Here is a 27806-nt window from a genome sequence, read left to right on the forward strand (position 1 = left end):
AAAGGTTTTTTGTTTTGTTTTTCCTCTTAATTTATTTCTGGTCTCTTCAGAGGTCTCTTCTGGGATTACATATTCATGTGCTACCAACAATACCATGTCTCTCTTTATTTCTTGTCTGACCCTCCCCTGGGCCGGTGGAAGGATGTTTCACGCCCTAGGCGAAACTTCCACCTTGCGCCCCCCCCCGTCCCTGAGCCCCCACCCTGAGGTGTCCCCCCCTGTGGCAGCTCCTCACCCTGAGGCACCCTCCCTCCCCCGCCCCAGCTCACCCCTGCCCCGCCTCCTCCCCGAGCACGCCGTGGCTGCTTCACTTCTCCCGCCTCCCAGGCTTGCGGCGCCTAAGCTGATTGGCGCCGCAAGCCTGGGAGGCGGGAGAAGTGAAGCAGCCACGGCGTGCTCGGGGAGGAGGCAGGGCAGGGGTGAGCTGGGGCGGGGAGTTCCCCTGCGTGCCGCCCCCCCCCCCTTGCTGCAGGCGACCCTCCCCGCGCTCCACTGCCCCAGCTCCCTCCGCCTAAATGCCGGCGGTGACCGGGGCGGCCGAAGATCCGGCTGCTGCAGTCGCTGCCAAAGAAAATGGCGCCCCCCAAATCCTAGCGCCCTAGGCGACCGCCTAGGTCGCCTAAATGGTTGCACCGTCCCTGACCCTCCCCTGCAGCTAGACTTTTCTACACCCACAGACAAACCCACCCACCTGGTCACAATATCCAGTGGATCCCCTCACCCACACAGTGCTAGTTTCTGTGCAGACTCCATTATGCCTTGTTTTGAGTGTGGCCTCTTAACAGACTCTTCCAATTATCTTACATGAAGAGCATGTTTGCATCAGTTCCAATGAGGTTTGAACTCAACCCATAACAAGGTTTAACCCAATGTATAATAGTACAGAGGAGCGGCACATGAAAGGTAATTCGCTTCTGCTTTTCCAAGATGAACTAGGAAGGATTTGCAGTCATTTTCCAGAGGGTGGGACCCCCTTTTTATTCTTAAGTTCATTTCCCCTTTAGCAGCAACACTATGGCCATTACTTCATCATGGAAGGGCCCTGACGCCATTTCTTCCAAAGTCACTCATGCCACAGCTGGATCGTTGTGCAAAAAAGGTAGATCGGTAGATGAGCACAGCCATTGTTCTGCCCTGCTTTTCTTCCCCACTCTCTCATGTAGCTCTCCCCCAAATTGTCCTCCAGAGAAGCTGGCCAGGAAATAGGTGTGACTAGCCTCCCCTCCCCCATGTGGCTGCTGTACTTTACTGCAGCACTCTCTGAATGGCCAAAGGGGAGCACCAACTCCAAGGATATCCCCCACAATTATGTAAGCTATCCAAACTGACAGATGGGCTATCACATTTTTTTTCCTTTTGCTATCCAACCAGACTACCCTGGGATAAATCATCCTCTTCACCCTTGACTTCCCTTGGTGGAATCTGGGTTGAAATCTTGAATTATGCCTTTTGGTTTGGTCCCAGTCTAGACTCACAGATGGGTCACCCTATACAACACAAGTCATAACATATGCTACACTGTTCAGGAAGGACCTCTAGGACTAGAGCAATTAAGGATCATTGGCAGGGCCCAGAACTGGGATACCAGAGAATGCACAGGTTAGAGTTAAAGTGTGTTGTCAATGTTGCATAGGGACCAAGTTCTAGACACCAGAGGGTGATACAAATTAGGATCAAGGTGCATTGACAGAGCATCTCAGGAGTGGGATAGTCGTGAGTGCTATGGATTGGCCTTGGCTGAACTGTGTGTGAAAAAGGGTAGAACAACTCCAGCAAACAGTCTCTCATTTAGCCAGTGCTTTATATCTCTGGCTTTCATGAGCACTAAAATTCTCATCCACATTCTGAGGAGGAAAGGTAGAAGAGATAAAAATCAAAGTTGAGTATGTGCAATTTCTAAAAGTTTGCTGCCTGCAATCACAGTACCTAGATCATGAATGTCTATATTACTAAATGTCATATACAATTTCAAGTTGGAATGTTGTGGAACTTTGAAGCCACTCATCTTTAAAAAAAAAATACAATAGAGCAGGTTTCATTGCAGTAACCATTTCATTTGCTGTTCATTTTTCCTGGTGGTAACAGCACATACAGAAAATAAATATCATTTCACTCTATTGCTGAGAATAAAATGTTTGGTTACACTGACTTGTGATTGGAAAAAAAATACTACCAAGAAACAACAGATATGGAAAAAAATAGAAATTGATTTTCTTGCCAGTGTGATTTTTCCCTGAATATGTCTTTAGTTTTCTCTTCCCTGATGCCAAGAATTGAATGTGGGAAGGTCGTCCTGTTACAGCTACAAATGTTTCCGTGCTACATGTCTGCTATCATTTCACTTTGAGACTCTGTAATGACCAAATAAAGACTGGGTATTGAATGCTCATAAGGTAAATTTATCTTCAGTTGCCAGCAACATTCAGTAGGCAGACTAGACTGTATGAAATACAGTAGAACCTGAGAGTTCTGAACACCAAAGTTATGAACTGACCAGGCAACCACACACCTCATTTGGAACTGGCAGTGCACAATCAGGCATCAGGAGTGACCAAAAAAAAGAAAGAAACGAACAAACAAAGAAAAAAACAAATACAGTACAGTATTATGTTAAACATAAACTACTAAAAAAATAAAAGGAAAGCAGCATTTTTCTTCTGCCTAGTTAAGTTTCAAAGCTGTATTAAGTCAGTGTTCCATTGTAAACTTTTGAAAGAACAACCATAATGTCTTGTTCAGAGTTATGAAAGTTTCAGAGTTACGAACAACCTCCATTTCCGAGGTGTTTGTAACTCTGAGGTTCTACTGTATAAATTAAAGGTTTTAATATTTTTTATTTTGAGAGGTATTAGAATATCGACTCTGCTTAATTAATCTAAAAATAATGAGTAAAATGTAAGGAAACCTTGCTATGTATTTCCCTGGCTAACTTTTCTGGTAAAGGTTAAACTGGCTGCAGTGATGTTTCAGGAAGTGCTGGGTGTCAAGGCTAGCAGAATGAGTCCTGTTTCTTAGTGTTATGCAGGGCACAAAGCAGTCAAGATTTCTGGGTTGTTATGTGATCTTTGGGAGCCCATAACCTGTGCCTCTACTTCTCCATCTAAAATAGGTGTTTTGAGGCTTAATACTATGTCCAGTTCTGTTGTTCACTCTTTAAAAATATATGCTGACAAATTGGAGAGAGTTCAGAAAAGAGCTACAAGGATGTTAGAAGCCTGGAAAACCTGTTTTACAGTGAGACTAAAGAAGCTCAATCAATTTAGCTTAACAAAGAGATGGTTAAGAGGTAACTTGTCTTTAAGAGTCTACATGGGGAGAAGGTTTCTGAAAGTAGAGGACTCTTAAATCTACCCGACAAAGGTAAATACTGAGATGCAATGACTGGAAACTGTAGCTAGACAAATCAGACTAGTAGTAATTTTTAACAGTGAAGGTAATTAACAATGGGAACAACTTACCTAGGGAAATGGTTTATTCTCCATCACTTGAAGTCTTTAAAACAAGGCCGGATGTTTTTCTAAAAGGGCTGTTCTAGCTTACCTAGTAGGGTTGGGCTTGATGCAGGAATCACTGGGTGAAATTCTATGGCCTGTGTTATGCAGGAGGTCAGATTAGGTGATCATAATGGTTCCTTCTGACCTTAAGATCTACTAATGTTTGGAGAGTCTGGAGATCTTCACGTAAAAGGTTTATTAGTTATTATATTTCAGGAAAGAGCACACAAGATAATAGGAAAATTGCACAGCAAGACACAACAGTGTTAAATCTCTCACTTGCTAGCATGGTAACTGTGAGATTGTGTCTTGCTATAGTTTTTAAATGTGCACAAGTCTCAGAGCTGGGCAGTAGGGAGGACAATAAAGAGCTCTCCCAGAGCAGTTTTTAGCACACTGTCTAATTGCTTCTCATGCTTATCCTTCACAAATACTTAGTAACAGGCTGTTGCAGTGTTGCAGCAACAGCAAATCCCAATATAGTTAATTATGTAAAGCACTTTGAAGATGACTAGCATTGTATAAGTGCCAGTCTTTTGTTTGTTTGGTTTGTTTTTTCGTTCAAGAATAATTATTGCCTTCCTTTCCTAATCAGTAGAGTGTAATCAACTGTGGGGGAATTGTGAGTATATAGGGGACTATTGTATGAGAGATCCTGGCTCCGGCATTATGTTTGTATTCCTGTTCCTTAGTGGTTATTGACAGAAAAGCCAACAGAACTAATCAAAGTGCCATATGGGAGACTGGTTCTCAGCACGCCTTTCTCTAGTGGACCCAGTAGAGATCAGTCATTGGTTGGGCAATGGGCCATGCACATACATAGATGGAGAACAGCATCCTCAGGGGAAAAAAACCCTATGAGCAATAGCAAGAGCCTTAATGGAGTTTATCTTCTATCTCTACTCTCTCCACCCCCACAGTCCCCATCTTTGTGAAAACACCACGCTTAGCTTGCATAGAAGGATGGCCTTGTGGTTAAGGCTCTGGACTGGGGACCCTAGCAATTGTGGCCCTGCCACAGTTCATTTCTCCCTCCCTTTGTCTGTTTAGGGATGCGATGGTCACTTAGTAGGAGTTTGTACAGCACCTAGCACAATGAAACCCCCAAACTCAGTTTGGGCCTCTCTATCATACTGTATAGCTCTATACTCTCTATCATACTGTATAGCTCTATACTCTCTATCATACTTCACAGGAGGAAAAACAGTTTAGCCAGAAACAGAATCACATCCAGCAGCTGGTGATCTGGAGTCCCTGACTGATCCCCTATTGGAGAGGAATTTCATCAGGCAATGACGATAGTATAGATGAAGTCACCCCTGAAGGGTGATTTTGTTTCTTTCTCAAGTGTGAAAATCCTTAGCACTCTTCACATAAATCATCGAGTTCTTTCCTCAGTATAGGGAGGAAAAACCCTAGAAAATGTGATGACATTTCTAAGCAGGATAGACAGTGATACTATTTGTGCCATGGTCATTTTGAGTACTTACCCTGTAATAAAGACACATGGTGTTTCGGGTGGGAACCTAAGCAACTCAGATGGATGTGTTAAATATGCACATAAATGGCCAGATTTTAGATATTAACAAACACAGGATAGAGACCCCCAAAATGTGGAATTTATCGGATTATATTTTTAACTATGAATGACAACACTTGGTGCCGAGCAATGGCCAATCCCACCTCTAGGGTGAGATGTTAGGTCATTTACTCTTATTCAATCCTTGACTGCTCTGTTCAGATTGCCAGTGAAGAGATCAGCTTTGGCAATTCCTCTTGTGATGTAGAGACACATCCACTGGCACCAGGACAGAGAATATATACCTGGAATCTACCTGGATTGCAGTAAGGCATTTGATACAGTTCGACATGGGAAATTATTAGTTCAATTGGAGAAGATGGGGATTAGTATGAGAACTGAAAGGTGAGTAAGGAACTGGTTAGAGGGGAAACTATAATGGGTCACACTGAAAGGTGAAGTGTCAGGCTGGAGGAAGGTTTCTAGTGGAGTTCCACAGGGATCAGTCTTGGGACCGATCTTATTTAACATTTTTATTAATGACCTTGGCACAACAAGTAAAATTTGTGGCTGGAACAAAGTTGGAGGCATTGCCAATATGGAGGAGGACTGGAATATCATACAAGAAGATCTGGACGATATTGAAAACCAGAGTAATAGAAATGGGATGAAATTTAATAGCACAAAGTGCAATGTCATGCACTTAGGGATTAATAACAAGAATTTTTGCTATAAGCTGGGGACTTATCAGTTGGAAGTGACAGAGGAGGAGAAAGACCTAGGTGTACTGGTTGACCACAGGATGACTATGAGATGCCAATGTGATGCGGCTGTGAAAAAAGGCTAATGCAATCCTAGGATGCATCAGGCAAGGTATTTCCAGTAGAGACAGGAAAGTGTTAGTACCATTCTACAAGACACTGGTGAGACCTCACCTAAAATACTATATGCAGTTCTGGTCTCCCATGTTTAAGAAAGAATAATTCAAGCTGAAACAGGTACAGAGAAGGCATCCTAGGATGATCCGAGGAATGGAAAACATGCCTTATGGGAGGAGAATGAAAAAGCTTGGCTTGTTTAGCCTAACCAAAAGAAGGCTGAGGGGAGAGATGATTGCTCTCTATAAATACATCAGAGGGATGAATACCAGGGAAGAAGAGGAGTTAAGTTAAGCACCAATGTGGACATGAGAACAAATGGATATAAATTTACCATTAACAAGTTTAGGCTTGAAATTAGACAAAGGTTTCTAAGCATCAGAGGAGTGCAGCTCTGGAACAGCCTTCCCAGGGGAGCAGTGGGGGCAAAAAGCCTAATTGGCTTCAAGACTGAGCTTGATAAGTTTATGGAGGGGATGGTATGAAGAGACTGCCTATAATGGCATGTAGCTGATCTGTGACTGCTAGCAGCAAATGTCTCCTGATGAGACACTAGATGGGGAGGGCTCTGAGTTACTATAGAGACTTCTTTCTCAGGTGTCTGGCTGGTGGGCCTTGGCCACGTGTTCAGGATCTAACTGATCACCATATTTGGGGTTAAGAAGGAATTTCCCCCCAAGTCAGACTGGCAGAGACCCTGGGGGGTTTTCATCTTCCTCTGAAGTATGGGTCACTTGTAGGATTAAACTAGTAAAAATGGTGGATTCTCTGTAACTTGAAGTCTTTAAACCATGGTTTGAGGACTGCAGTAACTCAGCCAGAGGTTATGGATCTATTACAGGAGTGGATGGGTGAGGTTCTGTGGCCTGCAAAGTGCAGGGAAGGACTTACATATTAGGACTTGGTGCACTACATAGATTTATATAGTTATTTGAATAAACATGACTTAAATCCCACTAATTTAGGACTCAAGTCTGAGCTGAGGTCAGTGGAGTTACAGGTGCAAAACCATCAGGCGATGAGAATTGGGAATTAATTTTTAAAATATAGTTTTATACCCAACATCTTTGTGATCAAGATCTGAGCACGTTTGTTTGACCACCTTGTAAATAATTAGGTAAAGTATTTGAGAAATATGTGGGGAAAAAAGCAGGAGGACCCAAGTTCTGCTCAGTTTTACTTGTGTACATCCAAAGTAATACCATTCATTTCAATTTACACCAGTGTACTCAGACAGCATTTGAGTCTTATGTATTTTTTTCCCATGTGATTGAGCCCAGTTTAGATTCAAAACTAACTTCTGGATACTGCCACGGTAATCTGGACCATCCATCAAACATCATGATTTAATAAGTAATGCTAATTTCTCAAAGATCAAAACCATGCTGCTGCCATTGTGTGGTTATCCAGGCTATGAAGCGTCACTGTTGCCAAACACTGTCTCTGCCACAAGAACAGAATATGCTGTTGCTTAAGATCTGCTGAGACCGGGTCCCAGTGTCTGGGCTTTTTCACTTGTATTCATAAGGCTGTATCCCAACCTGGATGACTTCAATGAGTATTCAGCACAGAGACCACAAGCAGACTATAGCTTGCATAAAGGATCTTTCAAAATTTGCCTTAACTACTAGTGGAGCGAATAAAACAGATACAGGGCAAGTGACAGCCCCAGGCAATAAATACACAAGCCGGAGTGTAACCCTTTCTTTTTCATTGCAGTAAGATAGAAGCCTTGTGCACAGCGTTAAGTATGAACACTAGATATCCCATGCTAGGGTTAATTGCTTGTTAACACAGAAACAAAGCTATCTGGGAGCAATGTTGCATCCCATAAACACAGCACAGAAACTTTAGTGCTTTTTAATGCTTGTTGGTTGGCAAAGCTCTCTCCAACAACACACCCTCCAGATATACTGTTGGTCAGCCTCATACTGTCTGGAGTTGCAGGCTGCTGATTAAACATTTGGAAACCTTCCTCCAGTGCACCAGATGGGTAATCAATATGGGAGTGTGATTGGTGACTCTTTTACAAAGGAGAAAAATAAAGTGTTGTGACGTTTTGGGAGATAGAGCCTCCCACATGAAGAAAATCTGTTTGGGGTTTGTTTTTTTAAGTGAAACAAAGTAACAGCAGAAAACATCAATATTCCTAGAGATGCTCATCACCAGGGACTTATTGAATAGCTGCCTAGAAGCTAGTTTTGCTTGATTTCTTTTCTAACCCTATATTCTGTCAAACTATTGGACTATATTTTCTAAAAGGGACAAGTGACATTGGTGCCCAACTTGAGACCCTGTAAAGGGGCCTGATATCCAGAGGGAGGGTGATTAGTGTTTTCTGAAAATTCTCTCCCTTTTACGCTATCTCAAGCTGGGCACCTAAAAGTCATGAGTCACTTCTGAAAATGTAGGTGTATTGTTTCCCTCTCTTTGACAAAGTCATGGAAACTAGAGGCAGAATAAACCAATCAGCCCATCTTGCCTAACCCTGTTACTGGGGAAATGAAGGGGACAATACAGGACTTTAAATGCAAACTGCAAAGAATGAAGTGGGTTTGTGCCTGTAGCTTACTTTTCCACTATCAAGTGTCATGGCCTCGATTGCTCCTTGCTGGTTTTGCACCTGCCAAGGCAAATGCTTTGCCCCTTCTGGGGTAAAAGAAAATCCAAATAAACAATGGCTCCAAGCTGTTCTCTGCAGACTTTTTTTCTCAAGGGTCTAAGCTACCTCTTCAGGACCCCAATACAGGGGAGTTTCCACTCACCCCTCTCTCAGAACCTCTGGCTGTGGGCTACAAAACAGTGGTTGCACTCAAAGGTCATATAACACACTTTCTGTTTTCCCTTGGCCCATTACCTCTTCCTTCATTCTGCTCGTCCCTTAGCTTCCTTCCTAGAACTTGGCTATTTTTGGTTCTCTAGCTTAACACACACAACCTTTCCTCATGTTTCAACAACGCTTTATTACCAGCCCCCACACCCACTGCTCTGTAACAAAATCCACACAGCTTACCTTTCATTAAAATTCTGAACCTTTCTGACAACCTGTCTCTTAGGCCTCCAACTAGGTCCCTTCGCAGATTCCTCCTAAGCCTTTTCCAAGTCTTTTTTCCCTGAGTAGATCCAGTTTCTCCCCCCCCCCCCCCACCGCCGCCATTTAAAAAAAATCATAAATGTTAGGTATATGAAGACTTGTCTTTCTGTTTGGAGGGAGGATTCCTTGAAAAGAGACATTATTAAGGGCACAAGAGCAAACTATCCCACTGCGTAGAAAAGATAGGAAGTTTGGCAAGAGACCACCCTGACTTAACCAGGAGATCTTCAATGATCTAAAACTCAAAAAAGAGTCCTACAAAAAGTGGAAACTCGGTCAAATTACAAAGGATGAATATAAACATATAACACAAGTATGTAGGGACAAAATTAGAAAAACCAAGGCACAAAACTAGCTGGGGACATAAAAGGAAACAAGAAAACATTCTACAAATACATTAGAAGCAAGAGGAAGACCAAGGACAGAGTAGGCCTGTTACTCAATGGGGGAGGAAAGACAATAACAGAGAATGTGGAAGTGGCAGAGGTGCTTAATGACTTCTTTGTTTTGGTTTTCACCAAGAAGGTTGGTGGCGATTGGACATCTAAAATAGTGAATGCCAGTCAAAATGAGGTAGGATCAGAGTCTAAAATAGGGAAAGAGCAAGTCAAAAATTACTTAGGCAAGTTAGATGTCTTCAAATCACCAGGGCCTGACGAAATGCACCCTAGAATACGCCAGGAGCTGACTGAGGAGATATCTGAGCCATTAGCAAATATCTTTGAAAAGTCATGGAAGACGGGAGATATTTCAGAAGACTGGAAAAGGGCAAATGTAGTGCCCCTCTATAAAAAAGGAAATAAGGACAACCCAGGGAATTACAGACCAGTCAGCTTAACTTCTGTACCCAGAAAGATAATGGAGCAAATAATTAAGCAATCAATTTTCAAACACCTAGAAGAGAATAAGGTGATAAATAACAGTCAGCATTGATTTGTCAAGAACAAATCATGTCAAACCAACCTAACAGCTTTCTTTGACAGGGTAACAAGCCTTGTGGATAGGAGGGAAGCAGTAGATGTGGTATATCTTGACTTTAGTAAGGCTTTAGATACTATTTCACATGACCTTCTCATAAACAAACTAGGGAAATACAACCTAGATGGAGCTACTATAAGGTGGGTGCATAACTGGTTGGAAAATGGTTCCCAGAGAGTTGTTATCAGTGGTTCACAGTCATGTTGGAAGGGCATAACGAGTGGAGTCCCACAGGGATCGGTTCTGGGTCTGATTCTGTTCAATATCTTCATCAATGATTTAGATAATGGCATAGAGAGTACACTTATAAAGTTTGTGGACGATACCAAGCTGGGAGGGTTTGCAAGTGCTTTGGAGGATAAGATTAAAATTCAAAATGATCTGGACAAACTGGAGAAATGGTCTGAAGTAAATAGGATGAAATTCAATAAAGACAAATTCAAAGTACTTCACTTAGGAAGGAACAATCAGTTGAACACATACAAAATGGGAAATGACTGCCTAGGAAGGAGCACTGTGGAAAGGAATCTGGGGGGGGTCATAGTGGATCACAAGCTAAATATGAGTCAACAGTGTAACGCTGTTGCAAAAAAAGTAAACATCATTCTGGGATGTATTAGCAGGAGTATTGTAAGCAAGACACGAGAAGTAATTCTTCCGCTCTTCTCCGCGCTGATTAGGCCTCAACTATAGTATTGTGTCCAGTTCTGGGCACCACATTTCAGGAAAGATGTGGACAAATTGGAGAAAGTCCAGAGAAGAGCAACAAAAATGATTAAAGGTCTAGAAAATATGACCTATGAGGGAAGATTGAAAAAGTTGGGTTTGTTTAGTTTGGAGAAGAGAAGACTGAGAGGGGACATGATAACAGTTTTCAAGTACAAAAAAGTTGTTACAAGGAGAAGGGAGAAAAATTGTTCTTCTTAACCTCTGAGGATAGGACAACAAGCAATGGGCTTAAATTGCAGCAAAGGCAGTTTGCGTTGGAAATTAGGAAAAACTTCCTCACTGTCAGAGTGGTTAAGCACTGGACTAAATTGCCTAGAGAGGTGGTGGAATCTCCATAGTTGGGGATTTTTAAGAGCAGGTTGGACAAACACCTGTCAGGGACGGTCTAGATAATACTTGGTCCTGCCTTGAGTGCAGGGGACTGGACTAGATGACCTCTCGAGGTCCTTTCCAGTTCTGTGATTCTATGAAAAACAGCTAGCATAGGCATTTTCTAAGTCTTCAGTTCGAAAAATCAACTTGGGAGGCGTTCGAATTTTTAATAGAGTTTTTCACTCTCAAATATTTGTCAGATGCTAAGTCAAATAGTTAAAATAATAGTTTTGGATAGTCTTGACTAAAAATCTCCTCCCCACTAAATTGCTCAGTTTTCAGTCTCTTGTAGTATAATCCAGCTAGCTCTCCAGTCATCCAAGAGTCCACCATCAAAAACAGAACAGACAAGCCCTCAGATTTCAAATGTAAAAACAAGCAATGAAAGAACAATGTTAAAGGGAAAGACAAAGATGAATATAGTAAAAGAGCAAAAAGAAACAAACATTTTTCCTTGCAGGTCACTCTCTTTTAAAAATTTTAAATATATTTTATAAGGTGTTTTCTGATCTCACAAATCAAAAAAGTGCATGCTAATGACTGATCTACAGCACCAGCCAAAAATCAAAGAAGTGTGTGTGTGAGGGAGGGGAAATACTCTCCCAGCAAATGTTTCTGAGTTTTGCTGGGGGAAAATGTGTTATGTGAGAGCACAGAGAAACGTTTCTATTGAACACTGGTTTCGTTGTGAGGTGCTGCGTACTGTGCAACTCTAATGGCTAGAATGGCAGAGCCAATGCCTGCACATCTGTGGCAGTGTGCCAATAAGCCCTAATATTATTGTTATAAAGAAGAGTCTCCTTTAGCTCCCATGTAAGCAGCAGGACCTGAGTTTTGTCATTTCCTATGTGACCATGCATCCCTTACAAACAGCAGCAATCGTCCATACCGATTTTAAAAGATATCCCATATCCCTGAATCTGAACGCAACTTTAAAAATAAAACCTTGAGAGGTCATCATGGCTGTAAACTAATTAGCTGATGTGTTTAAAGAGTTTTGAAAATGTAACGTTCCTGCTCATGATTGGTGGGAACTAATGTTTGTATATCCATGCAAGGTATTTTGATTCATCGGCACTCAAGCGCCAAAACAAGTACTGAGTCAACGCCTATAAGAGTAGCACGGGAGGTGATGGATGGGAGATAAGTGCCAGTGAGCCTTAGCCCATTTCATGTGATGTGGGTGGTATTGAACCCAGCTTCCAGAAGAGAAAGATGGCTATAGAGCCAATCTCATGGATGAGCTATGTACATTTTCTGTATTTTCCTTCCCATTGCTGAAATGTAATGAAGCTTTCTCTTCAGTATCAGTTTATTCACTCTGAGTGATTGCTTCAGTGATGTCTCAAGTTTGTGCTCATGACGTCATTTAGTGTCCTCAAACTACGATGTTACTGAATTGTGCCAGAAGAGCGGCGGGGGGGGGGGGAGGGAGGGAAAAAAGCTTTAATTGAGGAACAAAGACTTTGACAGTCAATCATTAGTAATGAACAACAGAGGAGGACAGTGTGGTGGTAACTCTAATCATGAGACTGTCTGCTACAGTGTTCAATACAAAACACAGTCCCTTCGCCACTTGGAGGGTGGCAGACAAGCATCTCAAGGTCATGACTCCTGGCAGTAAGGAGTAAAACAGCATGTTAGTCGCTCTCAGGCAGATTAATTCTTTTAGGCAAAGTGGGAATAATCTTGTTCCATGGCTGTGGTTACTGTGTCTCACCCCTTTCACTGTTCTGGCACTACAAATGTTTGGTTTTGCTTAGTGATCCTTCCATCCAAGCTGCTCATGAGACAACACTCTTAAACTGCGTGGGAGACATGCAAGGGAAGGCGGGAAAGAAAACTATAGATGCTTTACCTGAGCAAAGCAGGGAGACAGGAGTTTATTTCTTTACTGTCTAACGGGCCCTCCCCTCCCCGTTAGCCTAATCCCAATACACAGAGTGAGGCAGTTGGAATAAGAGAATGCTTGTGCCCTGCAAGAGGTTTGGAAGATTCTTCCATTTCCTCAAAATAAGTAAAAATGCGGCATTATGTAATGAATGATGTCTTTTGCCCATAAACCCCAGAGCACACTCACAATGTCATCCTTGCTTTTTCCTCCTCCAGTTCAGATGCTGTGGGGTCTCAAACTACACTGACTGGTTTGAAGTGTACAATACTACACGGGTGCCAGACTCGTGCTGCTTGGAATTCAGCGAGAATTGTGGACTCCACTCGCCGGGGACCTGGTGGAAAGCTGTGAGTATTTCTCTCAGTCAGCTGCCAGGGCAGTTACCTAAGGCTTGTTTTAATTCAACCGACATAAGGGAGGTATGGGGGATGGCCACCAACAGGTCTACAGGATGCAAAGGTGGACTGGAGACATTAAAACTTGATCATCATAAAATGGCCTCACAGAGCTGCCAAGGGCCATTATTTCATCTTGTACCATGCAGTGAAACCAGCACCTTGAATAGTTTTCCAGAGGGCTGAGGCTTCTTCCCTCCCAAGAGACAGCACTGGGCTCTGGAAGTCACATGCATCTCTCCGGACACATGGCTACTGCTGACAATGATCTCATTGTTATGCTTATAAGAAGCACACGGAATCTTTTTTAAAAAGGGGATAAGGCAATATGCCGCGTTTATTGAGAGTACAATTTAAGCATTAAAATCAGCATCTGCAGCTCCGATGTTGATGCAGAACGAACCCAAAGTCCCATGGCAATACACCCTTCTTTTATAGTAATAAGTTCCCATACAAGTCTCTGGACCTTGCGGTGTCACACCGGAGCTGTCAATCACGAGGTATTCAAGGTTGCTCTTAATTAGCATTATTTTGAGTTGTTACCGGGAGGATCCGCAGCTGTTTCTTATCTGTCCCTTTGGCTCAACTCCTTATCTCGTCCTTGGGGTGTATGCCTCTGCTTTAATCTGCCATCCTGGTGATTGATAATAAATTACCATCCGGCCCAGTTGTCCTTTCTCAGTTAATTACCATACATTCGTCACTCACACCAAACAGTAAATAAGGCAATTACAGCCATAAAACTTCTGTCTTTCTAAGAACAAATGTTAACACAATCCGCAAAAAATAAACTCAGAACAATTTCTTCTTACTAATTCAAGGCTATAATTTCTTCTTACTAATTCAAAGCTAGCAAAATGGAGTATACGGCAAAATAAGCAAAATGGAGTACAATTTTACTTGAGACAATTTCTTCCCATTAGGCTTTTGGCCTACATCATGAGCAGAGGAGTTCCGACTGACTAGGAAAGAGACAGTGCCTTTCAGTTTACTGTTGCATCTGTAGGGGTGGAACAGGATGCAGCCAAACACATACCCTCATGATTATCAGAGGTCCTGATATAGAACACAGTAGCAACAGGTTGGAGTGGCACAGACATTCACCAGGCACTCGAGCTGTGTAACCCTGCAGAGTTCAATTCCTGACAGGGAGCTTGATCCAAGTCCCACTGAAGCCTTTCTACTGACTTCAGTGGTCTTTGAATCAGGCCCAGCATTTGTGAGCTCAACGCTGGAATTTATTCTCAGAGCTCAGAAACGAATAAACCCTGCAGTTTGCTTTTGTCAGACTCAAGCCTCCAGAGGTAAGCCCCGCCCCCAAATCCTCACCCAACTCTTCCTTGAGCCGGTAGCCAGACACCCTACCCATCTCCTAAATGAATCCTAGGACCCTCCTTTTATACCATAGATAGCTGTAGGGAAGGTCTTGGGGCCAGGGCAGCTACTGAGGTGGAATAAGGGAGTTTTGCTGCTTTCCAATTGAAGCAAAAAAGAAATTCAATTCTCAGCCTGATTTCAGTGACACTTCACAAGCATGGGCTGAAATTTCTAAACAGAGGCTGGACTCCAACCAAAGCTGGTTTGGTTCTAATCAACACGTCTCCCAGCTCTACTGTACAGCCTCCAGTTACCTTTACATAACACTTTGGATAAAGAAACAAACAGCTTTTCTTGTTCTTGAATATGGGGATGAGAGCCGGCGAGCAGGGCCAAACCCCTAGTCACTGCTGTAGATTAATACCTTTTTCCTTATACATATTGTGAAAGCAACACAGACTAGATGTTTAACAACTACACAGTCCATCAGCTGGGGCTGGGACTGGCACGAAGGAAGCAAACCAGCCACTTCAGTGAATGTGCGTAAGGCCTTAGCACGCTCCTATTTGTAAGTCAACTGCACACGCTAAATCCCTTTCTGTGCCACGTGAATGGCCACAAGAACATAAGAACGGCCATACCGGGTCAGACCAAAGGTCCATCTAGCCCAGTATCCTGTCTACCGACAGTGGCCAACGCCAGGTGCCCCAGAGGGAGTGGACCTAACAGGCAATGATCAAGTGATCTCTCTCCTGCCATCCATCTCCATCCTCTGACAAACAGAGGCTAGGGACACCATTCCTTACCCATCCTGGCTAATAGCCATTAATGGACTTAACCACCATGAATTTATCCAGTTCTCTTTTAAACGCTGTTATAGTCCTAGCCTTCACAACCTCCTCAGGTAAGGAGTTCCACAAGTTGACTGTGCGCTGCGTGAAGAAGAACTTCCTCGTATTTGTTTTAAACCTGCTGCCTATTAATTTCATTTGGTGACCCCTAGTTCTTGTATTATGGGAATAAGTAAATAACTTTTCCTTATCCACTTTCTCCACATCACTCATGATTTTATATACCTCTATCATATCCCCCCTTAGTCTCCTCTTTTCCAAGCTGAAGAGTCCTAGCCTCTTTAATCTCTCCTCATATGGGACCCGTTCCAAACCCCTAATCATTTTAGTTGCCCTTTTCTGATCCTTTTCTAGTACCAGTATATCTTTTTTGAGATGAGGAGACCACATCTGTACGCAGTATTCAAGATGTGGGCGTACCATTGATTTATATAAGGGCAATAATATATTCTCAGTCTTATTCTCTATCCCCTTTTTAATGATTCCTAACATCCTGTTTGCTTTTTTGACCCCCTCTGCACCAGGGCCGGCTCCAGGCACCAGCCTACCAAGCATGTGCTTGGGGCGGCACCTGGAGGGGGGCGGCGCTCAGGCCTGAGAGCGGGGCCGCGACTGGGCTCGCCGCCCTCCCCGCGGCGCTCCGGCCGCTGGGGAGAGCGGAGCCGCAGAGGGCTCGCCGCCCTCCCCCAGCGCTCCGGCCGGCCGGGGAGAGCGGGGCTACCCTCCCGCGACGCTCCAGCCAGCCGGGGAGAGCAGGGCTGCGGCCGGGCTCGCTGCCCTCCCCCCGGCGCTCCGGCCGGTCGGGGAGAGCGGGGCCCTGGTCGGGGAGAGCGGGGCCCCGGCTGGGCTCGCCGCCCTCCTCCTGGCGCTCCGGCCGGTCGGGGAGAGCGGAGCCACGGCGGGCTCGCTGCCCTCCCCCCGGCGCTCCGGCCGATCGGGGAGAGCGGAGCCGCGGCGGGCTCGCTGCACTCCTCCCGGCGCTCCGGCTGGTCGGGGAGAGCGGGGCCCGCGGCGGGTTCGCTGCCCTCCCCCCAGCGCTCCTGCCGCCATGGAGAGCGGAGCCGCGGCGGGCTCGCCGCCCTCCCCCCGGCGCTCCGGCCGGTCGGGGAGAGCGGGGCCCCGGCCGGGCTCTCCGCCCTCCTCCCGGCGCTCCGGCCGGTCGGGGAGCGCGGGGCCTGCGGCGGGCTCGCCGCGCTCCTCCCGGCGCTCCGGCCGGTCGGGGAGAGTGGGGCCCGCAGCGGGTTCGCTGCCCTCCCCCCAGCGCTCCTGCCGCCAGGGAGAGCGGAGCCGCGGCGGGTTCGCCGCCCTCCCCCCGGCGCTCCGGCCGGTCGGGGAGAGCGGGGCCCCGGCCGGGCTCTCCGCCCTCCTCCCGGCGCTCCGGCCGGTCGGGGAGAGCGGGGCCCCGGCCGGGCTCTCCGCCCTCCTCCCGGCGCTCCGGCCGGTCGGGGAGAGCGGGGCCTGCGGCGGGCTCGCCGCGCTCCTCCCGGCGCTCCGGCTGGTCGGGGAGAGCGGGCCTGCGGCCGGGCTCGCCGCCTTCCTCCCAGCGCTCCTGCCGCCGGGGAGAGCGGGCCCGCGGCCGGGCTCGCCGCCCTCCTACCGGCGCTCCGGCCGGTTGGGGAGAGCGGGGCCCCGGCCGGGCTCGCCGCCCTATCCGCGGCGCTCCCCGCCGGGGGGCGGCGGGAGGCTTTTTTGCCTGGGGCGGCAAAAAAGCCAGAGCCGGCCCTGCTCTGCACACTGCGTGGACATCTTCAGAGAACTATCCACGATGACTCCAAGATCTTTTTCCTGACATGTTGTAGCTAAATTAGCCCCCATCGTGTTGTATGTATAGTTGGGGTTATTTTTTCCAATGTGCATTACTTTACATTTATCCACATTAAATTTCATTCGCCATTTTGTTGCCCAATCACTTAGTTTTGTGAGATCTTTTTGAAGTTCGTCACAGTCTGCTTTGGTCTTAACTATCTTGAGCAGTTTAGTATCATCTGCAAACTTTGCCACCTCACTGTTTACCCCTTTCTCCAGATCACTTATGAATAAGTTGAGTAGGATTGGTCCGAGGACTGACCCTTGGGGAACACCACTAGTTACCCCTCTCCATTCTGAGAATTTACCATTAATTCCTACCCTTTGTTCCCTGTCTTTTAACCAATCCATGAAAGGACCTTCCCTTTTATCCCATGACAGCTTAATTTACGTAAGAGCCTTTGGTGAGGGACCTTGTCAAAGGCTTTCTGGAAATCTAAGTACACTATGTCCACTGGATCCCCCTTGTCCACATGTTTGTTGACCCCTTCAAAGAACTCTGATAGATTAGTAAGACATGATTTCCCTTTACAGAAACCATGTTGACTATTGCTCAACAGTTTGTTTTCCTATGTGTCTGACAATTTTATTCTTAACTATTGTTTCGACTAATTTGCCCGGTATTTTGACTAATTTGCCATCTGGGGGCTTGGTGGAGAGCACGCCACGCAGTGGTTGAGGAGGCTAAAGGGAATGCAGGCATCAGGGGAATGTTTTCATAGGAAGCACTTGTTGTGGAGAATTCAGGCAGAGTTCATGAGCTCCACTGGTCAAGCACCTCCTCTTGAAAAGCCAGCCCTGATAATAAACAATTGCATCAGCTGCAGCCCTCTTCTTGGGGTGGAGTTTTCAAAAACACTTAATGCAATGGGGGTTGTGCTCCTAAGTAACTTTCAGTGTGACTTATGTTCACCAGTTACTTTGGCAATGTTGAAAATCCCACCCAGGCTGGACTCTCAGGAGCCTGCAATCCTGCTCCTGGCTGTCCACAAATTCCTGGGGGGGTTGCTTAGTGACAACTGATGGCAGCAGGCTGGGGGGTGAGGGCGGGAGTTCTATATCAGGCTAAGGAGGAAAGGGAGATTCATGACCACTTATGTGAGCTTGGTGGGTGGCTGCCACTATTCTGAAGCTCCCCATGTAATTTATGCCATGCTGCATAGCAAGAGGGGCTGTGACCATGCGTGAGGAGTAGGAAGAATAGATAGGAAAGGTCCTTCCAAACCCTTCCCCAAAGCAAAATGTTCAGCCTGGGGAAATATTCTAATGGCAGGGAAAAGGTCTATGAAGAATTAAATATTTGTGGCCTCAGACTTTTACAAATTAATTGTCCAATTTTAAACTATAATGAGCCTGAAAAACAACTCATTTTTAATACAGGCTATTCCCAGCATTTGCTCAATAGTCACATGGAACTGTACTGCATGTTTGACCTCTTAAGGGATGGATACATCTTACTATGGTGCAACTAGAGCTCTTAAAGGGCTGGGCCAGTAACATCAGAACATGGTCTACATTGCAGAGGATGTGAGGGAGATTCCCAGCCTGAGTCATTCATTTTAGGTGACAGATCTGAGGAACTGTCCCAGATTGAGGTGTCAATAAAGGAAGTATGGGAACAAATTGATAAATTGAACAGCAATAAGTCACCACCACCAGATGGTATTCACCCAAGAGTTCTGAAGGAGCTCAAATATGAAATTGCAGAACTAAATGTGGTATGTAACCTGTCGCTTAAATCAGCATCTATATCAGATTACTGGAGGATAGCTAAAGTAAAACTGATTTTTAAAAAGGACTCCAGAAGGGATCCTGGCAAGTACAGGCTGGTAAGCCTAACTTCAGTACCAGGCAAGCTGGTTGAAACTATAGAAAAGAACAGAATTATCAGACATATAGATGAACACAATATGTTGGGGAAGAGTCAACGCAGCTTTCGTAAAGGGAAATCATTCCTCACCAATCTATTAGAATTCTTTGAGGGGGACAACACGCTTGTGGACAAGGGTGATCTGGTTGATATAGTGCACTTGAACTTTCAGAAAGCCTTTGACAAAGGCTCATAAGCAAAATAAGCAGCCATGGGATAAGAGGGAAGGTCCTCTCGTGGATCAGTAACTGGTTAAAAGATGGGAAACAAAGGCTCGGAATAAGATAATAAGATGGAAAATATAATGCCTATGCCCCTATATAAATCCATGGTATGCCCACACCTTGAATATTGCATGCTGTTCTGGTCGCCCATCTCAAAAAAGGTATATTAGAATTGGAAAAGAATGGTAATGAAAATGCTTAATAGTATGGAACAACTTCCATTTGAGGAGAGATTTAAAAAATTGGGACTGTTCAGCTTAGAAAAGAGACAACTAAGGGGGGATATAATAGAGGTCTATAACATCATGAATCAGGTGGAGAAAGTGAACAGATGCCTTTATGCCTTCACGCAACACAAGAACCAATGAAATTAATAGGGAGCAGGTTTTAAATTAACATAAGGAAGTATTTCCCACAATGCACAGTCAACCTGTGGAACTCCTTGCCAGGGGGTGTTGTGCAAGCCAAAAGCATAACTTGGTTTAAAAAAAAGAGTTACATAGGTTTATGGAGGATAGGTCCATCAATGGCTATAAGCCAAGATGGTCAGCAATTCAACGCCATGTTCCTAAATCTCTGTTTGCCAGAAGCTGGGACTGGACAATGAGATGGATCACTTGATAATTGCCCTGTTCTTTTTATTCCCTCTGAAGCGTCTGGCATCGGTCACTGTCAGAATGGGCTAGATGGACCATTGGTCTGACCCAGTCTGGTCATTTGTATGTTATGTTCTTAAGTGTGCCCCATGCCTAATAATTAAACTGGGAAGAAAATAATCGAGGAACTTCTGTAATGCAAACCTAAGTTATGCAGAATGGTAAAGGGTGGATACATATTGTAAAGCAGGTGGCACAACACAACAGCTCTTACTAGAGACTCTGATTAACTGTTTTCTTTATAGTATGTTATTTCAACCTTTTCACGTATTTCCATGTTCTAGGAAAACAGTAAAATTGATTTCAGAATTACAAAATGTTGATACTTAGCTCTTACAGGGCAAAAGAGCATGCCAGAAACCAGCACCTGCTCATTTTTAGTACGGGACTTGTATCTTCTGGAGCAGCAGCACCTCATGCCCACTGCCCATCCCATATGGCCTTTTGGATGCACATCCGTCTGCGTCATTAAAAATCAATGTTACATTGGAAAGTCTCAAGCCAGGAAGTCATTGTGTTAGTTACAATGCTGAAAAGACAATTCTAGCTATCCAGCAGCTCAGTTTGACCTGTCTCATTCCTATATGTGCCTTCACGTTCCCAGTGGACTAGAGGCTTATGCTTGTGTCTAATACAATACTCTCTGTTTCCTAGCCTTGTTATGAGACAGTGAAAATATGGCTCCAGGAAAACCTGCTAGCAGTGGGGATCTTTGCCCTGTGCACAGCTTTGGTTCAGGTAGGCTCTTATTTCAATTTCTTATTGCCTGAGTGATTGCAGTTGGATTACAAATTATTGAAACAAACTGGTTTCTACATTATTTCTTCCCAGCCTGTTTTTAACAATTTCCAAAATATTCTATTAAATCTTCCTTGGATTTTTAATGTAACCAAACTATCAGAGGGAAACTGCAATAATAAAAACTACATACAGTATATGTTACCATGAATATCTACACACACGCAGTTTCCTTTTTTTAATGCCCTAAATGATTAGGATATGATTTATTTATTTACTTTTTGTCACTCAACATGGCCAGCAAAACCAGACAGGTCAGTTTCATCTTCCAGTTCTCCTGCCTTAGCGTAAGACTGGGTTTAGCTTGCAAAACCAGCAGGGGAATGTTTATATTCAATTTTAACAAAGCACTTAAATGAAAGCCTCAATCCTGCATACACAATCATAGACTTGATTTTCTTTATGTGAGTATTCCCATTAACTTCAATAGCATTATGCACCTGAATCAAGTCAGGCATGTATTTATTTCTTTACAGGTGCAGGGCCTATATTTGTACTTCAAGCATGGCTATGACCAGAAACATGGCTAAATATTAACAGCCTGCTGATGCCTATGTCTACGTGTGCCTATGCTGCAATCAGAGGTATGACTGCAGCACATGTAGACATACCCAGTCTAGCTTTAATCCAGTTAACAGGAGTACCAATGGCAGCCCAGGCTTCAGTATGAGCTGTCCAAGCCTGACCAGGACCATGGATACTGACTTTGGCTGGCTAGCCCACCCTAAAATCAGGGCTGCTGTGGCTTCACTCCTTATGGTACTCGCGCTAGCTAGATTAAAGCTAGACTCTGACTGCAGCATAAACATACCCTTATTTTCTAGCAGTGACTTTCATATCTCATTCATACTCAGCTTACAAGTCGGAAGTATGATTACTCTACACTAACTGTGCAGTAACTCAGTTAAGAGGTGGTTTTATGCTTTGCATGCCTCCAGCAAGAGAGAGTCTGGAATCAGAACTGGCTCATGGTGGTGCTGATGATGCATTAGGCAGAATTGCATCCATCCAACACTTCCATAGTCTTCTACTGGCGCTGCAGTTTATGGCCCCGCTTTGGTAAAGCACATATTTGAGTTGGGAACTATAATAATGAGAAACTTACTTTCTTCTCAGACAGAGGTGAGTGAAGATGCTTAGGGAATGGATATGTGCAGGGAAATAGTGTAGCAAACAGAGCTTGAGCCTCCCTATTTGGTCTATAACCACACTTCAGAGGGTGGCTGTTGGGTACACATGCCACATTTAGGGAGGCTTTAAAAGATGTATTAGTTACACTGTTCATAAGCTCATATCATCCCTCCCCAATAGACAGTGTTTATATGTAGAGCATTTAAAATCATATTGTATACATCTGACCAATTGTAATGACTTGTTTTCATTAGGAAAACAATTTTAGACAATTTTTGAAATGTTTACTGGAGGTTGTAGTGAAAATTATGAAATGCACAGAAAATACTTGAAGCCTGAAAAGCTTTTGCCAGGGTCTTCCGCCTTATCCCCCCCCCCCCCCACCTGTTTGAACCTAATTATTGACTAAAGAACCAAAACCCATTGTGAGTTAATGAGACTCTCTCCATTGACTTATGTGGGATTTGGATCAGGCTCTAATTGCTTAGCAACTTTTTTGGCTGGCACTTTTGAAGTGCAAGGAAGTGCACTTGTGCAAGGAAGTCATACACAAGTAACCCCTTAAAAAACAACATGTACCTAGTGCAGTAGGAGAATCTTCTGAATTGGTGCATGCTAGGGGCCTCAATAAACAAATGTGCAAATTAACCCGCTCTATTGGAGACTGCCACATGCAGACATTCTCTGACACGCTGATCTGCTTTGAGTCAGGAAAAGGTCCGTGTTCTAATGAATAAAGCAGCTGCTTTAATAGCCAACAGAATTCCATTCCGTGGTAAAAAAAGCCAGAGCAAAGTCTGGAAGTTAGAGATCAAGAGCCATTTATTTAACCTAAAAATGTCTGTGTCTGTGCTCAGATAAAACTACCAATATCATTGCTCAAAGGCTATTTAAAAAATAATCCTTGTAGGGAATTGCCATTTAACCAGACTATCAATTGATTTTAAAGTGGGCAAACTAATCATTTCAAAGAATATATATATATAAAGAACTGCTACATGATAAACATTTAACCCTGAGGAGGTGATTACAACTGAGCTTTGGCAGAAATAGCAGCAGCTACACTTAGTTCTTTTATCTAAGTATTTTACAAATGAGGGTAAGGATCATGATTGCCATTTTACATATAGAAAAACTTAGGAAAAGAGATCCTGTGAGGTATTTAGGCACCTAATTCCCCTTGAAGTCAGTGGAAGTTAGGCACCTAAATACCTTTGAGGATACACACAGTAGGTCAATGGCAGAGCTGGGAATAGAAACCATTTCTCCTAACTCCCAACGTAGGGCCACAGCCTCTTGATTAATCTCAAGGCTTTGCTCAGGCCTTTGGGAGCGAGTGCACTGTTGACGGAGCCTGCTTATTTTTTTGTAGAGATGGACCCTGATGATTGTCAGCACTCTTCCCTCCATGGATATGTTTATGAAATCACATAGCTTTGGAAAATAGGAAGAACGGCACTATCCTTAAGTTTGAGACAAAAACATTGTCTCCCATAGTCATGGATACTGTGACAAATACAGACCCACGGCTGTCTGGGTGGGTCGCTACTGTAAAGTAAAATATCTTTCAGCAACTGATGCCTCATTATTTCCTGGCAAATAAGGGCTGCTTTTATACCTGGCACCAGAACTGAGAGCAGGGCCCTTGTCCGTCCATGTCCTCCTGCTGGCACCCCTGAATGAGTGGTGTGGATGGGAGCAGAGGAGTGAAGCAGAGCAGAACAGGAGCCTGTGATCACATAATTAAAGACTGTATCATAAGACGTATGCATATAGGGGCAAAGTCATGTTGCACAAGTAACCTTAATTCTGGCATTTCCTAACTTTTCAGTGTTTGACTTTGCACCCTCAATAAGGTGGATCTAACTCTTTTTTGTAATACTATGTCTGTCAATTTAATTTTTGTTTTGTTTCTTTAGATTCTTGGACTGACCTTTGCAATGACCATGTATTGCCAGGTAGTCAAGGCAGACACCTACTGTGCATAGAAACCATCTCAAGCCTCTATGCTTCTCCTCAAAAGGACATAGGAGAAAGCTCCTTCATGTTCATTCATCTGATCTTTTTTCTATGTAAGATAAACTGTGTATAATCCTATATCTCTGAAGATTTTGTAAATGACCCTAGTTTATTGAGGGAGGAAAAAAGGGATGGGGAGGGGAAAAAAAGCCAAGGGAAGATCAGTACTTGGATTGGCATAGGCAGGAGGAGGAAGTATTGTCTTTAGAAAAAAGAATGCTCCAACATGACAGAAGAAAACAGTTCCGTTTGCATGGACTGTGGCAAGACTGAAGATGCTGCTTAAGAGGAGCTGGTCTGCAAACCAGTGCTAGCATAGTCTGCAGACACTGAAAAGAGCTCCAGGAATCCAGAAAGGTTTCCTTCCAGAATATATTATGGGCTGATGTGTGTGGGGGAGGAGTGGAAAGTTAACTATCCTTCAGTATTGAAAAAAGAAGGCGTGGAATAGCTAATAGTGATGGAACTGTCATTTTACTACAGTTTGCTTTGTATGCAGCTAGTGTCACAGCAAGCCTCCAAACTGTCTCAAGAAGATTTTTGCAGCCAGGCATGGGTCATCTTCAGAAGTGTTTTTAGTTTCATGTGCTCTGAAGTCAGGAGCTAATCAGGATCTGAGTAATGAGATCTGCCTGGTAAGGGAAAAAATTCTTAGTGGACATTGTGTCACTTATTAATTTGCAATGGTATAGAACCAATAAGAGTGTACATGTATAATATATTCATAGACACTTACCATTCTGAAGGGAGGTAAAATAACCCTGCATCTCGCCTCAGAAGATGGAAGCTTTCTACCCCATTTCACATTCCAAGTGAACAAATACTCAAAGGGAAATAATGGCGTATTATTTCTTGTAGGAGACACTATCACTATTACCTCTGGGGAAACAAGTAATTACTTTCAGCTGTATCTTCATTTCTGTAAACAACTTGTGAGTGGGCTTTCTCTGTCACTCTCCTATGGTTTTATTTTTTCCATTCCTGTTTCAAGTCAGTCTACCAGCAACTATCACTCATTTCTGCACTTAAAGAGCTGTCAGCTGTTTCTTCACTGAATGTCATTAATTTTCCCTGGGATAGTATCATCTGCAGATAGTATAGGGTTTGTCTTGTCAAAGAAACATGTGTTACACAGTGCTTAAGACTTGAGATGTTTTCCTGCTTAGAAATGCTAAACTACTTATTTACAACATCTAAGGAAAATGGTTCCCAGTGGGAACTGGAGTCAACTTTCAAGCTTTTTTTCTCCCCCCCTTGTGCAGGCTTGCTCAGTAGCAACACCTGGCCCTGCTGGAATTTGCAAAAAAAGCATCAGTCACAACTCCTCATTGCAGGAAAACAATTCTCTGTGTGTGTGTTCCCACATTGTCATAATTGAAGAGAATGTGTGAATTGTGCTTTGAGGGAATTTTCATTGAATTGTAAGAAAACTTTTCATCCAGCAAACTTCTAAACTGAGGGTAGGCCCAATACAGCCTACAGTATTGTGCAATGTAGACATGCAGCCTTGAGTGACTGTGTCTGCTGGGCCATGCTCCATCTCGATCCTGGCAGCCAAGCCATGGGCAGTATCTATTCGAGAAAGGTTGCTATAACTTTAGTGTTTTATATGTGTTCTGTACCACCTTTACCCTTCTGCCATTAAGTGAGAAAACTGATTTAAATGAACCCTCTATTTAACTCTGTCAAATCCTGAGGTGGTGGTATAAGTCATTAGGCTTGGCAAAATTTTCAGAGAGCTGTAGCATCATGAACAGGGTTGCTGTGGTTGGAAGGAGGGGGCCTAACTGGGCCTTGTGGGAAGAACCATCCCTACAGCCAAGAGAGGTGTGGGACCTACCCAAAGCAACACCATGCTGCTCTGAGGTAAGGCTCTGCAGCAACCCTGAGCAGTGGCAATTGCAGTTGCTCGCCTTCTCCTCCTCTGACTTCCAAAGCCAAGTGTAGGTAGCTTGGTTTAGGCATGTTGATTCCAAGCTACTAAATAGCCAAGGTGGGTGAAGTAATATCTTTTGTTGGCCCAATAAAAGATTTACCTCACCCACCTTCTCTCTCTAAAGAACACATGTATTCATCCTTGAGTTACTACAGCTGGAGCAGAGTATCCAGACGCTTAATGGCTTAGTGCAGGTTCTTGCTGTAGTGTGGTTCACCCACGTGAGGAATAGGCTTCCTTACCACCTTTCTAGTGGGCACTGACATCTATCAACATTAATGGGAGTTTCACAAATGCAGAAGTCAAGAACCACTAAAGAGCTCCTGGGTATGTGTCACAAATCAGGCCTTTGTGGGCTGTTACCTGGCACAATGCAGAAAATCTTCCACATTTGAACAGGACTGAGACTAATTCTGTTCTTAAAGCACAGTTTTTGTTTGGAGTAGGTGGGGGAGAGGGAGGCAGGAATAGAGGAACACACCAAAGTCCAATTGTACAATTAGCATAAGTTCTTGCCCTGGCTCATTAGAACAGTTGTACTCACAGGCATTCCTGCTGACAGCTCTGGGTTCCATCTCTGAGGAGCGGAATAATGGAGTGAGGAATGCATTAACAAGACATTGATTTAAAAACGATAAGTGGACTGCTACAAATAGACTCATCTGTCATTAAAAATTATCATGCAGGCAGCAGTCCCAATGGCTCAGCTGAAAACAATGCATCATCATGTGGCAGAGCTGGATTGAAGGTTCCCTCTCAGGCTCTACAAAATGGTCTCAAGGGTAGGGAGTACAACCCATTCCTCATGTGAATCCCCTAGTTCACATGCAGAGCTCAGTGGAGACTGCAAGATTTTGGCCAAGTCCATTGAAGGAACGCACGGAGAAAAGGTAAAATGACTGAAGGCTAGAACACGCCTTTTGATTGTGCTTAAACCATTTGCCACAGTTTATGCTGCTTTACAATTATGTAAACTGCCTCTGTTTTTTAGCCTCCTAGGAGATAAGGTGTCAAGGTGTCACCCCAACTCTGAACTTTAGGGTACAGATGTGGGGACCTGCATGAGATAACCCCTAAGCTTATTTACCAGCTTAGATCTTATAACTGCCACCACCAAATAGTTTAAACAAACATTTATGGGAGAGTCATTTGGAAACTCTGTCTTCCCCCCAATATTTCCCCCGTCTTTATCCCTCTTTTCCTGGCAGGATTGGGACTGATTCACCTCCTACCAATTCCTGGTGAGCCCAGATCCAAAAAACCCTTGGATCTTAAAACAAGGAAAAATTAATCAGGTTCTTAAAAGAAGACTTTTAATTAAAGAAAAAGGGTGAAAGGAATACCTCTGTGAGATTAGCATGCAAGCTACTCTCACAGACAACAGATTCAAAACACAGAGGATGTCCCTCTGGGCAAAAACTTAGTTACACAAAGAAACCCAATTTGATTCTCCCTCTATGCAAAAGAAAGTCACAAAAGACAATAAACATAATCTAATACATTCCTTCTCTAAACACTTACTACTTTTAAGAAATGTTAGATGGTTGATTCCTGGATCCTTCACTCCAGCACAAAACTTACTGAACAGACAAAAGACTGATTTCCCTCCTCCCTCTTTGAAAACATCTTGTCCCCCCCATTGGTTCCTCTGGTCAGGTGTCAGCTAGGCTATGTGAACTTCTTAACCCTTTACAGGTAAAAGAGGAATTAACCCTTAACTATTTGTTTATGACATAAGGTGTGAGCATCTCTTTGAAAACCAAAGTAACTGGGGGGGTGTAAAGCCAGAAAGGCATTAACAGCAATGCAACAAGACTTTGTAATTTGTCTAATCTGGGTCTCCAG

At 44.0% G+C, this 27806-nt stretch overlaps 1 protein-coding gene across 1 annotated transcript in view; it reads left to right on the forward strand.

Moving 5' to 3' along the window:
• Positions 1 to 23994, forward strand: part of TSPAN4 (tetraspanin 4) — a 308572-nt gene extending 284578 nt beyond the window's left edge. Inside the window, exons 5-7 of the mRNA XM_065404001.1 lie at positions 13174 to 13305; positions 20732 to 20815; positions 23926 to 23994. Of these exons, the coding sequence (XP_065260073.1) occupies positions 13174 to 13305; positions 20732 to 20815; positions 23926 to 23994 (285 nt within the window). The remainder of the gene's footprint in view (positions 1 to 13173; positions 13306 to 20731; positions 20816 to 23925) is intronic.
• Positions 23995 to 27806: the final 3812 nt, after the last annotated feature.

The sequence above is a fragment of the Emys orbicularis genome, chromosome 4, assembly GCF_028017835.1.
Source record: "Emys orbicularis isolate rEmyOrb1 chromosome 4, rEmyOrb1.hap1, whole genome shotgun sequence".
Classification (NCBI taxonomy): domain Eukaryota; kingdom Metazoa; phylum Chordata; order Testudines; family Emydidae; genus Emys; species Emys orbicularis.